The sequence below is a fragment of the Netta rufina genome (genome assembly GCF_964035555.1).
Source record: "Netta rufina genome assembly, chromosome: 5".
Lineage (NCBI taxonomy): Eukaryota > Metazoa > Chordata > Aves > Anseriformes > Anatidae > Netta > Netta rufina.
In genome coordinates this window covers 57,986,060-58,002,538 of record NC_140128.1, presented here as the reverse complement: position 1 = coordinate 58,002,538, position 16,479 = coordinate 57,986,060, and the positions used below count along the sequence as shown (strand labels likewise).

Below are 16,479 nucleotides of genomic sequence, written 5' to 3'. Positions count from 1 at the left end.
GAAGCATTTTGAAGAAATGCTTTTGGTTTCGCCACAAACCAAGTTTTGAGAAAGCAGAAAAAAAAAAAAGCTTATGATAAAACTCTTCTGTATTTGCATCTCCCTGCCAGAATTGAGGAGACCTGGCGCCTATGGCAGAGGTTTTTGGATGACTATTCTCGCTTTGAAGATTGGCTAAAATCAGCTGAAAGGACAGCAGCTAGCCCCAATTCTTCAGAGGTTTTGTATACACACGCAAAGGAGGAGCTGAAGAAGTTTGAGGTGAATTTTTTAATTTCATATTTTTATGCTCAGCAGCAGGCTGGATGTTCAGACTGCTGAATGCTTATTGTCTGTGTGAAATGCCTGGATCACTGAAAAATACATTCTGCAGTTCAAAGTTATGGTATAGCGACCATAAATAATATAGCCATATATGGCTGCCAGGTATCTTGATGGTTTATTTGTCTCCATTTTTTTTACATGGAGAATACAGTACTCCGAACTGACATAATTCTGCTTAAGTTCAAGATTTGCTTGCTAAAGGCAAGAGACCTTTGTGGGTTGATTTTTATTTCGATCTTTTTTTCGTCCTAAATTCTGAGCAAATGAGTTAAAATATGGGTCCTTCTCTGGATTTAATTTTGTAGCTGGTTTTGGTTTTGTTTTTCTTTAATGGGAGAGGGCATCATCCTTCCTCTTGATGGATCGTATCACACTGATCCTTTCTCTTACCAGCAAAGGAACTGAGTTTCTCGATTTCCCTTGCAGGCATTCCAACGGCAAGTTCATGAACGACTCACTCAGTTGGAACTGATCAATAAGCAGTACCGGCGCCTTGCCCGCGAGAACCGCACTGACTCAGCCAGCAAGTTGAAGCAGATGGTACATGAAGGCAACCAGCGCTGGGATAATCTCCAGAAAAGAGTCGCTGCCATTCTGAGGAGACTGAAGGTAATTGCACAGTGGAGTGAGAGACTAAGGAGCGCTCACAGGTTCCTCTAGGAGTTCCCAAGGGCAAAACACATACTTGGGAGCAACTGTCTTGTGTTGGTTTGTGTCTTGAATTACTAGTTGTGGTTTAATCCCAACAGGGAGCTTAATACTACACAGCTGCTCACTCACTCTCCCTAGGTGGAGTCAGGGAGAGAATCAGAAAGATAAAAGTGTGAGAACTCATGGGTTGAGATAAAGACAGCTCACTAGGTAAAGCAAAAACCATGTGTTCAAGCAAAACAAAACAAAGAATTCATTCACTACTTCCCATCAGCAGGCAGGTGTTCAGCCAGTCCCAGGAAAGCAGGGCTCATCATGCATAACAGTATATTGGGAAGACAAGTGCCATCACTCCATACTTCACCCCCCACCCCCAAAAAAAATCCTCCTTCTTTACTCCAGCTTTTATTGCTGAGCATGACATCATATTATAAGGAATATCTCTTTGGTCAGTCTGGGTCAGCTGTCCTGGCACTGTCCCCTCCCAGCTTCTGGTGCACCCCCAGCCTCCTCGTTGGCAGGACACTGTGCTAAGCAGAAAAGTCCTTGGCTCTGTGCCAACACTGCTTTGCAAGAACTAAAAGCATTGGTGTACTATCACCACTTTTCGTCAAATATCCAAAACACAGCATTGTATGAGCCTCTATGAAGAAAATTAACTCCGTCCCAGCCAAAACCATGACACCAGTGTACATGTACAAGAGCGTCTCTGGAAAGGTCACCAAGTACATGGCATAAGTATGTCCTTGGCAGGGTTCTTGATGACCGCAGATGTGTGGGGGAAGAAAGGCTGGAAATTTTGGAAGGTATGATGTGGGCTTTACTGCTCCTATTTTAATCAGCCCTGCCATGGCTAGATACACTCATGAATTTGCAGCTTTCTTTAAAAAGAGGCAGAGACAAAAAGGCCTCAGTTCAGAAATGGGTTGTAGTTCAGAACGTAGCTCTACTTCACACTAAGTTATGATTCACCTACAAGGCTTTAAACATGGAGATGTGATGGGGGGGCCTGCTGCTGTCACTGCCTCATGCTGTGCTCTCTGCTTGACAGAGCAATGTTGTTAAAGAATGTATTTGTGACTCTTCAGAGAACTGTCCTGCTGCTGAAGATGATTTTTTCACTAGTCAAGTTAAAATGATTTCTGGGCAGATTTTACATGTTGTTCCATGGAGGAATCTTGTCACTGCTGGATTTTTTAATATAGCAGCACTATAAACCATTGACAGGGACTACTGTTAGATCCCAAAAGTCAATGGATGAAGCTCTGAGATATCTCAAGAGGTTTGATCTGTGCAGTTGGATGTGTCATGTTTCAGAATGTAACCTTTCTGAACAGTAAATACACCAAGAACTGGGGCACTGCAAGCTTCATGTCCATTAGCGGCTCCCATGGGAGCTGGCAGCAGAGAGAGCTCCTCCTGGCTTTTGTGACAAGTGGTGCATTGATTACATCTGCGTGAACATCTATGATCTAGCCGATTGTTTTCCCAATTTTACTACCACAGTTTTAATTACTTGAATTTAATTAGAGATGGGGCTAGCTTCCTTTGGCTAACTTTCCTCTAAATTTAGAACAAATTGGATGATCAAACCTGAGTCCAAATGACTGTTGCGTTGGTATAAGAGTGTGGGAGAATGTATTTTCATTACGCAGCGTGGAATCAAGATTTTTTTTCTTATAAAAATGACCTGCACTGCTGAAGTTTTATTTCCACCCCAGTTAGAATAGTTCACCAGGGTAAGACACTTCGTGCCAGCATCCCTAGGGGACATTTCTATACATGACATGCTGTCGTTTGTGTCCTGAAGGCCACTGAGGTGAACAGCAGCTTTGAAACAAAACCTTTTCAGGGAGCTCCTGTGACATCTTTTTCAGTAGATAAATTCTTATAACAGTGTCTTCCTTCTTCCTATTCAGCACTTCACCAATCGGAGAGATGAGTTTGAGGCAACAAGGGAGAACATCCTTGTTTGGCTCACAGAAATGGACCTCCAGCTGACAAATGTGGAGCACTTCTCAAAAAGTAACTTTGATGACAAAATGCGCCAGCTAAACGTACGTATTCTTTTAAATCAGTCGTTTAATAGAACCAAACTGATCCTATCAGACTGCTCTGTCTTGACAGAATCGTCTGCTTTTCTGTAACTTCACATTAGCCAACAGATCTTTGTAGCACTACATTTGTTATAAGACATCAGTAATTTATTAAGTCCCACTCTGAATCAATTTTAAACAGTATTCAAATTCAGATTCAGTGTTCAAGCTCAGTTCTATCCTGCCATTTTCTTCAAACACTGTAATGTCAGTGACAGTGATAGCTGATCTGGAAAGGACCACATGTAGGTTAATAGTAAAAGCTACATTCCTAAATTCAGGCATTCTTTTCTAGGGAGAATTGTTTTGAATTGGCTTTAAGGTAGAATCTCTCCTCTGAGTGCATTGGTTCTAACTGGGACTTTCAAATAGAAATAAGACAGCATGCATGTGAAGTGATTCTAAAGAACATCTGGTTCTTTGCAACCTGCTCGTGTGCTGCTTTCCCCTTTTCCCCCTTGCTATGAATTGTTTTGGGATGTAGGTTTGCTGTTATGTAGGCTGGAGGCCCAAGCAGTCAAACTTCTCTCCTACAGAGAAAAAAATCTCATGTACCCAGTAGAAAAATAAACTCTGATTACCTGAACTTGCATGTCCTGATCCCCTGCAGGCTCGGGACACTGCAGTCATGCTGATGTATGCATAGGTGGAAAATACCACTTCATTTGGAACTGTAATCCTGATAATAAAGCAACCTACTGCATCTCTTGAGTAAAAAGATATTTGCCAAATTAAATTAGGCAGCAGTGTCACTTGCTGCTTTTGCTTTTACTGCTGTGAGTAAGAAATGAAGGACAAACCTTAGGCTAGGAATGGGATTTGAAGAAGTGATCTTATTTTCTTGTATGTCCCAAATAGGGTTTTCAGCAGGAAATAACACTACACACCAATAAGATTGATCAGCTAATCGTTTTTGGGGAGCAGTTGATTCAGAAGAGTGAGCCTTTGGATGCTACCCTGATTGAAGATGAATTGGAAGAACTTCATAGATACTGTCAGGAAGTATTTGGGCGAGTTGCCCGGTTCCATCAAAGACTGACTTCACGGCATCCCGTAAGAAGCAACAGTTACTTTGGTGCTTTGACAAGATTGTGGTGTTTGAAGTGCAATGCTTGGTGCTTATCCTAGCTGCCTGACTGAGTAAATTGAGCTCAGAGGGGTCAGGATCTCCCTCAGAATGCGTACCAGCTTTGCTAAATTTTTGTCATCAGCCATGTCTCCGCACACCTCTCCTGGTGGGTCTCTATTTGCAGAATCTGGATGACAGCACAGAAGTAATTCACAGGGTTAATATTGAGATAGTAGTGGTTTGAGGGCTTCAAAGGCTTTTTTTGTGTCTTTTATATCACTTTGTTTTCTTTAATTTCAACAACGTGCTTAGAATTTCTCTTTATGGATTTGTTTGTGAGGCTCCATCTGTCCACTTTCTTGTGGCAACCCTAGATGGGGAACAGCGTGCTCTTTAGTTTTCACTGAGAACATTTAGCTGATTCTCATTTTACTTTGGCTTAGAAAGAAAGAACATTTATTAAAAAGCCAAATGGAAGAAGTAACATGAACATCTAAGTGTAGCTGTTCACCCTGAATAAAAACAATCACTTCATTGCTGACCTGTGCAGTCCATTTGGAACGGGGTACCCCTCTGCAAACTGCAGAGAGATGTGGTAGCAGTTTAGTGTCTTGAAAGAAAAGAGTTAGCTGCTGATGGGAGAGCTGTTTTGGCAAAAGAAGGATGAAGAAATGCTTCTCCTTAATTTTAGATATGTGGCTTGGATTACTGCAGCAGACCACAAAACCTCCCAGTAGTACTGTATGACTTAATCATTAGCTCATTTAGCAGTGTAGACCTTAATTATGAGTGTATGTTAGTTCTTACTAACATGCCATAACTGTTATTTATTTTTAGGGTTTGGATGATGAAAAAGAGACCTCTGAAAATGAGACAGACCCAGAAGACTCCCGAGAAATCCAGAATGATCTCTGGCATAAGAAGGCCATCGGTGACGGGCCCTCTTCCCCACAGTCCCTTTGCCACCTTATGCCACCCACTCAAGGTCACGAAAGATCAGGCTGTGAGACCCCTGTCAGTGTGGACTCCATCCCACTCGAGTGGGATCACACAGGTGACGTGGGGGGCTCTTCCTCACACGAGGATGAAGAAGAAGCAACATACTACAGTGCTTTGTCAGGTGAGAACCAGTTGCTGGTTGTTTGTTTTGAGATGGACAATTGCAGGAGGTCCCTGTGTGGGAAGGGAGGGGGACTGAGGTCTTGCTTCAGTGTTGTTGGTTGGTTTTCAAGTACTATTAATAGATATGAGCAGTCTCATCTCTTAAGTATCCTGATGAAGGGAATGGTGTTGTCTAAACCTGGCTTATATTTGTAGAAACATAACGTTTTTAGAAACCTTACTTTTTAAGAAAGACTGATAAAAAACAGTGCCAACAACTTTTTATTTTGTTCTTTGTCTTTGCTGTCCCTAATTGTTTCAGTTGTTTTTAATATCTGGAAAATATTGCATAGTGAGGAAAATGACATTATTCTTTTTTCAGATGTAGAAATCACTGAAAATCCTGAGGCATATCTTAAAATGACCACAAAAACTTTGAAAGCATCTTCTGGTAGGCACCTGCTAATGCATGTGTCTGAACATGGCAATCTCCCTGTGCTGCACGCTATATTCCTCAACCTCTCTCATATGTAATGTCTGACTTCCTGCCTTGTGTGGACACCATGTCTCATCCTGCCATGGTGTTCTTACGCTGCAGTATTCACATTTACATTACAAAGCAGTCAAGAACATGCCATTTAGATTTTGCCTGGTAAATGCCGAGGTGGTTAACGTGCATTTCATTGTAGTGATCCAAAGTCTTTTGGTACTTTCTTGGTGGTTTGCTCTGGGTAGTATCACTTTTTTGGTTGTTTCTAATTTTAATTATGTAATTACTGGGAGAAATAGTTCCAACTCTGCAAGTATTTTTGTGTGTTTTGCATCGTGCATGACAGAACCATGTGTGTCCTGTCTGTTAAATCTAGAACAAATGTTCTCCAAATCAGGACATGTCTAGACGTGTCCCTGCTGAAATGTGTTGCAGATATGTGATAGTATTGTTGGGATGCAAACTTTCCAAAACCACAGTGCAGCCTTTTGTTTTTTAACTCATGTGTGTATTCAAGCATTTCCCAGAAGAAAACAGAATGTCTCATAACTGCATGGCTGTCATCTCATTACCTTTGAAACACTGTTGATGTTTTGCAAATGTGCATGCTTTGCAAGGAAAGCTGCAAAACTGTTGTTTTTATGCCATAACGATGCCATTTTATTTAGAGCGCTTTCTAACTTAATACAAAGCAACAGCTTCCTTGTGGAGATGGGATTTCACATTCATGTCATATGCTTTGGTTTTTATTTGTTTCAGGAAAGTCTGTTTCAGAAGCTCATCCCTGGCATTCACCAGATAGCCCTGTCTGCAGGAAACACCGATACAACCAGGCAGAGATGGTTGGCAATGTGCTGTCAAGTCCAGAGACGAGTACCCCCTATAAGCCAGGCTATGTGAGTTGGAGGCTTTGCAGGCACTGAACCTATACTACACTGTCTGTACAGCTACAAAGGGAGCTGTGTAGCTCTGTCTTTTTCTTTCCTCCAGCATCAAGGAAAAGATTGGTTGGGGGAGGGGGAGGTTGTTCACTGTATGCAAACTTGGCCATTACTTCTGGTGGCTTGGGAAACCAGTGAGAGTATCTGTTCACTCACTAGAAAAGCTTCTCGAAAGCAATTCAGAGCAGTGTGTGAAGCTTTTGATCAGAGACACTGTCTGGAGGAAAATACATCCTCCGTTGTCATAGGTCGATTCTAGGAGAACTTAACTCCACAAGGAGGGGTTGTGAATACCCTCCCTTGGTATTTACTTATATATCTCCCTTTGCTAAGCAAACTGATATGGAGTGTCCTTTTCTAGCACCATTTAATCTGTTTCTGGGCATTCATAAAAATGCCCCAGTGGCATTAGCATTGAGGAAAGTGCTTGTTGTCTGTTGATTGTTCAGCCGTGATGGCTGGTTCCCAGTAGTCCCAGCTGTGGCCTTCACCAGCAACCTACAGGCTCTGGATCTGGACCTGTTGTCAGCACTCTTTCAGGCACGCTGTGGTACTGGTATCTGGCTGCTTTTGTCACCACTAATAGAGTCTTGGAGCGTTAGAGTCAATATTGCCAAAACCCAGAATCCAACGAAGAGCGTCAGCAAACGTAGGTTGTCCAGTACGCATAATGTGCCGTCATGTAATGTCCAGTAGACATTACAAGACTGCCCTACCATGTCCAGTCTTGTGATAATTAGCATCACTATGGTGTGTGTTTGTTTGTTTGTTTGCTGATAAGGCACAGAGAGCCAGCATAAACTGTTAGCAAAGAAGCAGAAGCCCAGTGCTGTATCTGACATGCAGGAGCTCAGCACAGACGGGCACTTTAACATAAATGAAGTTTGACCTTTGATGGCTGGTTAATGTGCAGGGCTCACGCACCAAAATGTCATTCCAGGTGAAGCAGCTCAGCTCTGCAAGCAGCACCAGCGTCAACAAGGAGAACATTGCGTCTGCTAACATGAGTGATGAAGAGCCCCAGGATGACCAAGAGCTTGTGAATATAGCAGCTGCAGAGAAGCAGTCAGGTACAGAGCATTCGGGCACTAGGAGTGGCTTAGGTGCTGGGGTGTTTTACCTGTGGTTCTTGGGGCAACAAAGCAGAGATAGCACAAAGACAGGACATTTGCCTTGGGAACAAATTAATGCTAAGATTCATTGAGCTGCCTTTTCACTTGGTATTGTCCAACACAAGTTTTCTGTTCAAAGCTTTTACTTTTTCTGTTAGAATCTGGATTTTTTATTACTCATAATATACTTATACCTCTTTGCTAATTGGAATGAATGGAAACACTTTTGTGTGGATACTGAATGCTTCAGAGATTTTTAATCAGATTTCAAACGAAAGAAACGTGTTTCTTTGTCTAAACCAAGATTGCCATATTTCATTCTCTTAGTTGTTGGTACTCTATATAACAAAACACAGTAGCTCTCATTTACAGAATAGTTTTGTCAAAGTCAGTAGTGTACTCAGTTCTTCGCTGTGGTCCTGTCTTCAGAATTGGTCAACAAGCTGGTTCTCTTAACCTTGTAAGACCTCATTCCTGGTTTCAGGTGCTTGAGGTTGTAAGATCACATCTATACTGCAATCATAAAAGCAAATCAGTGTTAAAAAGAACACAGCTACATGCACTAGTTTACCTAATTTATGCCTCTAATCTCACAGATGGACCAGGGTTGATTTCTGTACATGGGGTGAATAGGTAAACCTAAAATTTAAAAAAAAGTCTTTAAAAAGATGGAGAGTGACTCTTTGCTCAATCAGATAATGACAGGACAAGGGGGAATGGTTTTAAACTGAAAGAGGGAAGGTTTAGTTTAGAGATGAGGAAGAAATTCTTAACTCAGAGGGTGGTGAGGAACAGGTTGCACAGAGAGGCTGTGGATGCCCCATCCCTGGAGGTTTTCAGAACCAGGTTAGATGAGGCCCTGAGCAACCTGATTTAGTGGGTGGCATCCCTGTCTATGGCAGGGGGGTTGGAACTGGGTGATCTTTGAGGTCCCTTCCAACCTAAGCTATTCTGTGATTTATGATCAACATGCTTAAAATCCTGTTTAATATTACTGTGGATAACTTGACCAGTAACGTGAAAGTGTGGACTCCATAATCCCAAGTAAAAAAGATGTTAAGTATTACATGGTAGCAATTATTTGGCCTTAAGTAGGTTGGAGAGTAATTTACTTGTGAAACTCCTTGCATCTGTTTTATGGACTGTTCACCTTACTGAAGATGTAAACATTTCTTGTTCTGTCACTTGTAGGCATTATTGATAGGTGGGAGCTCATTCAAGCTCAAGACCTCAGAAATAAACTCAGGATGAAACAGAACTTGCAGCAGTGGCAGCAGCTGAACTCTGATCTCAGCGACGTCTCCGCTTGGCTTGATAAAACTGAGGAAGAGCTGGAGGAGCTGCAAAAAGCGAAACCTCCAACCAGCATGCATGAGATGGAACAAAGGGTCAAGAAATTGAAAGTAAGTTGTAGCACATTGAGAAACAGGATTTCAAAATGCTGATGCTCTTTATTGTTGTCTTTTGTGCTCCTATGGTTTGTCAACAGCATGAATTCTAATAGCAATGTGTGTATGTCACAGAGGAGCTAAGCTGTTTTCTGCTAAGAGGACTAAAGAGGCTGGTTAAGCAAGGTGCTTCTGTCTTCAACTGCAGTCAGTATGCCTGGGTACAACAGGCAGACAGGCTGAAGTGAAAACCCCTCCCTTTCTGTTTTCTTACCAAGGAACTCTATGCTCTCAAATCAAAAACATTTGACCCCAAATGTGTCTCTTTAGGCCATATGTTTTAGAAAATAAACACAGAAAAAGGCTAAAAAAGTGAAAGCTTAGACTCCCCAGATGCCAGGTGTCTGGCTTTGTCTTGGGAGATGTGGTTGGGTATTCTGAGCAATGATACTGGCATTTTTCCCTGTTCTGTGCTATTTCTCCTCTACACAAACCAGAAAAGGATTGCAAATTAGCCAAGTCTACAGACTGAAAAGTCTAGGCTGATTTAGGCTGATTTTCTTTTAATTGAATTAGTATATATATTTTTTGTTTTATTTTGTTTTGTTTTGTAGCTCCAAAAGGGTGACCGAGCAAGATCTGCCCTAAAGCTCTGTTTTTTAGCAACATGGTATTTGCAGAAAATCTTAGCTTTAAATAGTGCTTTTGTTGTACCTGGAATCAGGTAGTTGAAGGATACAAAAATTTCAAAAAGTGCAGTGATATTTTTCAATTAGCAAATATAGATTTCTCATTGAATAGTATGTATTAGTTTAAAATGAGAAACAAAATTAATTCATTAGTCAGTCTCTGCTAATTTTCAGCCAAGTAATAAAACAGAGACATGATAATGTGAACATTTGTCAACATGTGAGGTCATGTTGTGTTGCCTGCTATGACTCTCAGCTTCCATAAATTAATTAGAACTAAGCAAAGTCTGCAAGTGGAACCAGCGGGTTACCAGGGTACGTTTAAGTGCTACATTCCTCAGACTGTGGTAGAACCCTGAGAGAACAAGTACTACAAACACTTGTGGGAGAGCAAAATCCCTGTGTGCTTAACCTCCTGCCAGCAGCTTCGTATGAGTTACCCAGTTTGCAAGACTACTGATCAATTTGTTGTCACACCCTGGGTGATGCTCACAAATGAGACATTTTGCTGACCAGGGCAGGGATTTATGAGGCATGTTTAAAGGATGTTTAAGCCTACACAGAAGACAAGAAGGCCTTGAGCAATCATTAGGCCAAGGAGAATGACTGTGTGTGACTCCACTTAGAACAACTCTGATTCTATGCGCCAGCCTGGCTTAGGCACCAAGTGCTAGGAGAGATTCAAGGGATGTCTTGCGAGTGGAATGAGGTGCTTTCCCTCAAGCTGGAGCTGGGTGTCTGACCTCTTTGAGGAACGGAGCTTCCATTCTGCTTCTCTCCTGTGAATTTTCTAAACAAGAGTCCAGATGGCTAAAAATCTCTGTAGACAGCTTGGGTCTCTATGGATCTCTAGAATAGCCAGCATGCTGTATAAGACCATGAATTTCATGTGATGTCAGAACATCCCAATTGCCCTGGATAATGAGAAAGCCAGTCTGGCTGCAGGCTGGCTTACGGGTGGTTAAAAGTCTGTACTGGACCATTTGTATTGTCTGATATTGAGAGAAATTTTGCTGCTTGGAGGGAGGCTGAACTCTTTGTTGGGCAAAATGTAATTTAGACCAGTGGCTTTCAACAAGTGGGCTGCAGACCTTGAGAATACATAGACTGAGATTCTTACTCACAAAGGCTACTAAGAAAAGCAATCAGAGCAGTGTTGATTGCAGTACTCATCCTGCAGCTCTTACTTCTCTAGTGCAAGAGCCCACAACTTGAAAAAGACTGAATACCCTTGATTCAATCTGTAAACTTACTGAGGGTACAAGATATTGTTTGGCATTCATTTAAGAAGATAAAAAATGTGGGCTCTACATTAACATAAGGTGGTTATATGATCCAGCTATGACTTGGCAAATTCCACATTATTTCACCCTGCAATTTTAAGGGAGAGAGGGAGCACAGGCAGGGATGCCATTCAGAGGGACTGTGACAAGTCAGAGAAATGGGCTGAAACTCTGAGTAGAGAGAAGACAAAAGAATTTCTCATAACTGGGGTGGCCTGATGTGGGACCAGAGGCTCAGATGGGAGAGTGAGCCTCCATCATGTGAAATATTCAAATTTTTTTGATTCAGGCCCTGGACAGCCTGCTCTAAGTTTGAAGTTGGCCCTGCTTTGAACAGGAGGGTAGACTACAAACCTCCAGCATTATTTTAAGATTCTGAGGTGGTTAAACCTTTAAACATCAAGAAGAAACATCATGTGATGACATATGGGAATATTTGTCCAAATGTCAGGAAAAAAGACAAAAATGCTAAGCTCAGGAATGAAGAGCAGAGGTAGATTAAGACATAATGCTCGTAACTGAGGGAGAAGCACAGGGCCAACCAGATTTGTTTTCTCCTAAGTGAATATTTTTAGTTTTTTAATTAAAAAAAAAAGCTACCTACTTTAATATGTTCCTCAGCAGTGTCTGAAAAGCCACCAGATTCAAACAGCAATAACTGTGATATTATTTTTTTTAGGACATTGTTTTATTGTAAATAAGCAATATGTTCTTCCATCATTCATACAAGCTCCTAATCCTCTTTTCCTACCAGGACATGCTTAAAGCGTTTGATAACTACAAGGCAGTGGTGCTTTCAGTTAATCTGAGTAGCAAAGAATTCCAGAAAGCAGAGAGCACAGAGTTCAAAGAGCTTCAGAACAGGCTTCGGAAGGTGAACTTGCGCTGGGAGAAAGCAACTCATGCATTGAACAAGTGGAGGAAAGGTTTACAACAAGCCCTACTGCATTGCCAGGTGCATACAATATACAGCTTATATGGGAAAATTCCTTTTTAGGATGCTTTTGTGGGGTAGATAATGAGAGAGAGCAAAGGGGGAATTCATGCCCATTAGTAGAATGGTTACTCAGAATCTAAAACAAGTGTTTTCTTCTCATAATAACCTTGACTTTGTTGGTTTTAAAGGGTTTGGTAGAAATATCTCTGAACTGGATAATACCTTTTTATTATATAGGTGCAATAGTTTTACAAGATTACTAAAGCTTCACTAATCATGAATACATTGTCAGCTCTTTCTAATAATCTGGGCTGTTATCTTATGTGCAAACCTTCCCTTATTTCTCTAGGAATTCCATGACCAGAGCCAAAAACTAGTCCTGTGGTTAGCTAGTGCTGACAGCCGAAGGAATGAAGCACAAATCACGGATCCAAATGCTGACCCCCATACAATACTGGAATGCCAAAAGGAGCTAATGGTAAGTGTAGATGTAACTACAGCACCTCAGTTCTTCCAATGAGTTAATAGCTCTCACCACAAAATGAAGAGCAATTTGTTTATTTCTCAGGATGTTGATAGCCTCTCCCTGAGCCTGCTCTATCAATCAGTCAGGCATGGGATCAATTTCTGAATGGGCTAAGAGACTGTTGAGGCATTTTTCCATAATTATGCATCAGATATAAGTTCAGGCTCCCCAGGGAAGTGGTCACAGCAGCAAGCCTGTCAGAGTTTGGACAATGCTCTCAGACATATGGTCTGATTTTGGGTGGTCTTGTGTGGAGGCTGGAGTTAGACTTGATAAACCTTGTGCGTCCCTTCCGACTCAGGATATTCTATGATTCAACGAGTTCCTGATGGACAGTCTTTATGCTGAAATAAGACTGCCCACATCCAACTATTTCTAAATGTTAGTTCAAGCAGGTGCAACCAGTCTCTTAAAAAGAGAAGTTCATTTCATATGTAGCTGTAACAGCCATTCCCATGTATTGTGAATTGATGGGCAGGTTGAGTTGTTCTTTAAAGCCTTCCAAAGCTTATCTCTGTATAAAAACATCCTCAGAGTTGAAAGTGGCAGTTCATTGCACTGTTTTTTGTTTGTTTGTTCTAAGCAACTGGAGAAAGAGCTACTGGAACAACAGCCTAAAGTAAACTCTCTTCAAGAACTCTGTTCTTACCTGCTGCTTAAATCAGATGGTGAAGATTACATTGAAGCTGAAGAGAAGGTCCATGTAATCGGAACGAAACTAAAGCAGCTTATTGAGCAAGTTTCACATGACTTAAAGACGATACAAGGAAATCTGGTGAGTCAGAGTTTAAATACTAGTTTGTGTTGTCTTTCTTACTGGGAAATAATAACAGATTAAGAATAGAAGTATTTATAAAATACTAACTTAAAACTTAGGTACTTCCACCTTCATAAGCTGAAACGAGAACAGTTAACTCTGGATATAACAAAAAGCTTTAGTACTGCAAGGCTAGTCAGGTATTGAAATAGATTGCCCTGTGACATTGTACGGGATCCATCCTTGCTTGATGAGTTTCAAAAAGGCAGAAGAAAGTCATGAATAACCTGGCCTGATCTCATAGCTGACCCTGCTCTGAGCTAGAGGTCAGACTAGGTAAACTTCCTAAGGGCCTTTCCAACCTGAATTATCCTATGATCTATACCAAACATCAAGCCAAGAATGTGTAATGAACACATTGGACTTCTGTAGTCTGCAGCAGTACACTGCTTATCACTGAGAGATAGCAGATAGAGGTGGTTTCAAGATAATACCTGCACCATTACAGTTTCTTCTCATTGTGCATAGTAAAATATTTTGTTACACTGGAGCATCTGTTTACTGGAGCATCTGTTTACTGCTAGTTATTCAGCTAAAGAAGCAATGTGGCTCTGCACCTGTAGAGAGACAATGGGAGGTGGGTCTTTTTGCACTTTACCTGTTTTGAGCATACATTTTTAAAGAGGAAGGTGTGGTTACCTTTTAGGATACCAGAGCATTCCTGCCAGTTCCAGATGACCTGGACTCAGGATCCTATCATCCAGTCACAGTGAAAGCCAGCCCTCCTGTGAAGAAGGCAAGTCTTCTTTTCTAATATTTTACTATCAGCATATAGTGTATCTTTTTTTTAGCGTGAAAGTTCCTCAAGTGTAATCACTTTACCTTTTAAATGCATGTACTGTATTACAGAATTTACAACAGAACTTTAAAGTCTACAACTGTCTTTTCTAAGAAAGAGAAATTGTAGTTTCTGAATCCTGGATAATAAAAACTATTTCTCTCAACAGATCACAGTAAGGAGAACTGAAGGTGGCAGAAGCAACAGCAGCAGAAGGTATTATTTTATAATCATCTAATCTCATGAAGTATAGTGAAAATGAGAGAGGCAAGCTGAGTGCCAGGGCAGCTGTTCCTCATAAGTTAACACACAGAAGGTGATTTCTTCCAGTGTGCAGCATCTCCTCTATGTACCAGCTCTGGGCTGCACTTTGGTGAATTGCTTTCCTTTAATACCCGTGCTCCTAAACCTCTGCATTGATGTGCAGCCTTCACTCAATTTTGCACTTGAGAAAATATTTTTTGTGACAAAATTGGGAATATTTGTGTTTTAAATCTTTGTTTAATCCCACCGGCTCATCTGGACAAAGTAACTTGCATCTTAGAGCCACTTATTAAAAACAGACATGAAGGACTAAGCTAAAACATCACCCCCAGTACATGAGGGTCTGTTCAAAGGACTGATCATGATGATGTACAGGGAGAATAGAGCCAAAACAGTCTGGAATGGTGGCTTTCCATTGTGCATTTCCAAGTACTTAGAGTAGCTTGTTTGTCTGCTGGGAAAACTTGACTTTGCAACCCCAAAAATAGCTTAAAGCAGTGACTTTTTACCCTATTTTAAAGACATGTTTCTGTTTCAGTAGGAAGGAATGTCAGCTGGCTTCCTGTTGAGCAGTCCTGCATGCTTCGAAGTTACAATTGAGTGTTTCATGCGCAGTGCAGATATGCATTGTAGATATGCAGCCCTGCATCATAGAGGAATAGCATGAAGCAGTTAAAATGACTTAACATTTCAGAGCTTGAATATATATATATATATTTTATTTTTTGTTGTCTTTTCAGAGCTGAAAGCCATCCACAGCCTACTAAAGTAGTTCCTCGGTCCCCCTCCTTCTTTTACCGTGTATTACGAGCAGCATTACCCCTTCAGTTGTTCTTCCTACTGCTGCTACTTCTGGCTTGCATGATTCCATCTTCTGAGGAAGACTACAGCTGCACCCAGGCAAACAACTTCGCCCGTTCTTTCTATCCTATGCTGCGATATACCAATGGGCCTCCACCAACTTAGAAAGAAGCCTAAGAATCTTCAGTTACACCAAAACACTCTTTGTGGTGCTTGTTTTTATGCTGCTGGCATCAATGAAACTCTGATATCACGTAATTAAATACACAAACTTTTATGCTGTGTTAGTTCCCTAAACTAGCCACTACAGCACTCTGATGTCCTACGCACCGCTGCCCAGGTCTGCTGCAGCTAAATAATGCCTCACGTTTATAAGCTCCTTTCCTTGTTGAAGGGAATGTGTTAAATTTCACATCTCAAAATGTATATCTTGACAAAATTTCAACATTTTTGTACGGAAAACAAACTTTTTCTATAGATTTTTAAACTGTAAGCAGCACACTTTATACTTTGATGCAATAGATACACTATTTTATAGCTGCAGTGCTCTTAAGCTCGCAACGTGATCAAATACTGAGTTATTAGATGCAGAAACTACTTCACAACAATCTGAAACACAGCAGTCTGTCTTGGGTTAGCATGACGAACAAGCAGTTGAAGAGGCACTTTGCCTAAAATGATTACTGAAAACACACTTCACACTAAACCTGTATCTTTCGGTACTGTAGTCACGTGGTGGAAAGAATTCTGCATCTTTATGAATCTTTGTTATTGTATTTTATTCATCTAGCACATTCAATAAAAGGATGCACATTTGTTTTGTTTTACATGTAGTGTTCTAGTAATTAGGACTGCTGTGTTGTCTTTTTATACCACCTTTGAAATAAGAAATTGTTACATTGCATGGAAATGGTTTATAATGCACATATTTTCTAGATGAACGTGATTGTGTAGACTATCCCTGATGTATACAAATAATGTAATGACTTTTTAATGAAAGATTTTTTTCAGTTTTTAACCTGCTGAATAGTGTACAGTAACTTGAGAGAGAATTGTGCATTTTTATAAATTTACTGTAAGATTCTCCACCTTTCAAATGAAATTAACACTTTAGGCAATGGCTAGAGAAACACTGTGTACAGTCAGCTTTGCCATTACTTCTTGGTTGTACAGTTCAAGTACTCATTAAAATTCTGCCAATGTCTGCAGGGA

General features: G+C 40.9%; 1 protein-coding gene across 3 annotated transcripts in view; it reads left to right on the top strand.

The window, feature by feature from the left end:
* SYNE2 (spectrin repeat containing nuclear envelope protein 2) overlaps window positions 1-16,479 on the top strand; it is a 186,776-nt gene extending 170,297 nt beyond the window's left edge. For 2 of the 3 annotated variants that reach the window (XM_084288048.1, XM_084288049.1), the window contains exons 104-118: window positions 111-261; window positions 751-933; window positions 2,895-3,032; window positions 3,930-4,124; window positions 4,978-5,260; window positions 5,624-5,692; window positions 6,491-6,627; window positions 7,613-7,742; window positions 8,976-9,187; window positions 11,899-12,099; window positions 12,431-12,559; window positions 13,191-13,382; window positions 14,071-14,160; window positions 14,372-14,418; window positions 15,207-16,479. In XM_084288048.1, coding sequence (XP_084144174.1) covers window positions 111-261; window positions 751-933; window positions 2,895-3,032; window positions 3,930-4,124; window positions 4,978-5,260; window positions 5,624-5,692; window positions 6,491-6,627; window positions 7,613-7,742; window positions 8,976-9,187; window positions 11,899-12,099; window positions 12,431-12,559; window positions 13,191-13,382; window positions 14,071-14,160; window positions 14,372-14,418; window positions 15,207-15,432 — 2,383 coding nt within the window. In that variant the 3' untranslated portion in view covers window positions 15,433-16,479. The remainder of the gene's footprint in view (window positions 1-110; window positions 262-750; window positions 934-2,894; window positions 3,033-3,929; window positions 4,125-4,977; window positions 5,261-5,623; window positions 5,693-6,490; window positions 6,628-7,612; window positions 7,743-8,975; window positions 9,188-11,898; window positions 12,100-12,430; window positions 12,560-13,190; window positions 13,383-14,070; window positions 14,161-14,371; window positions 14,419-15,206) is intronic. The other variant, XM_084288050.1, reaches the window with a different exon arrangement.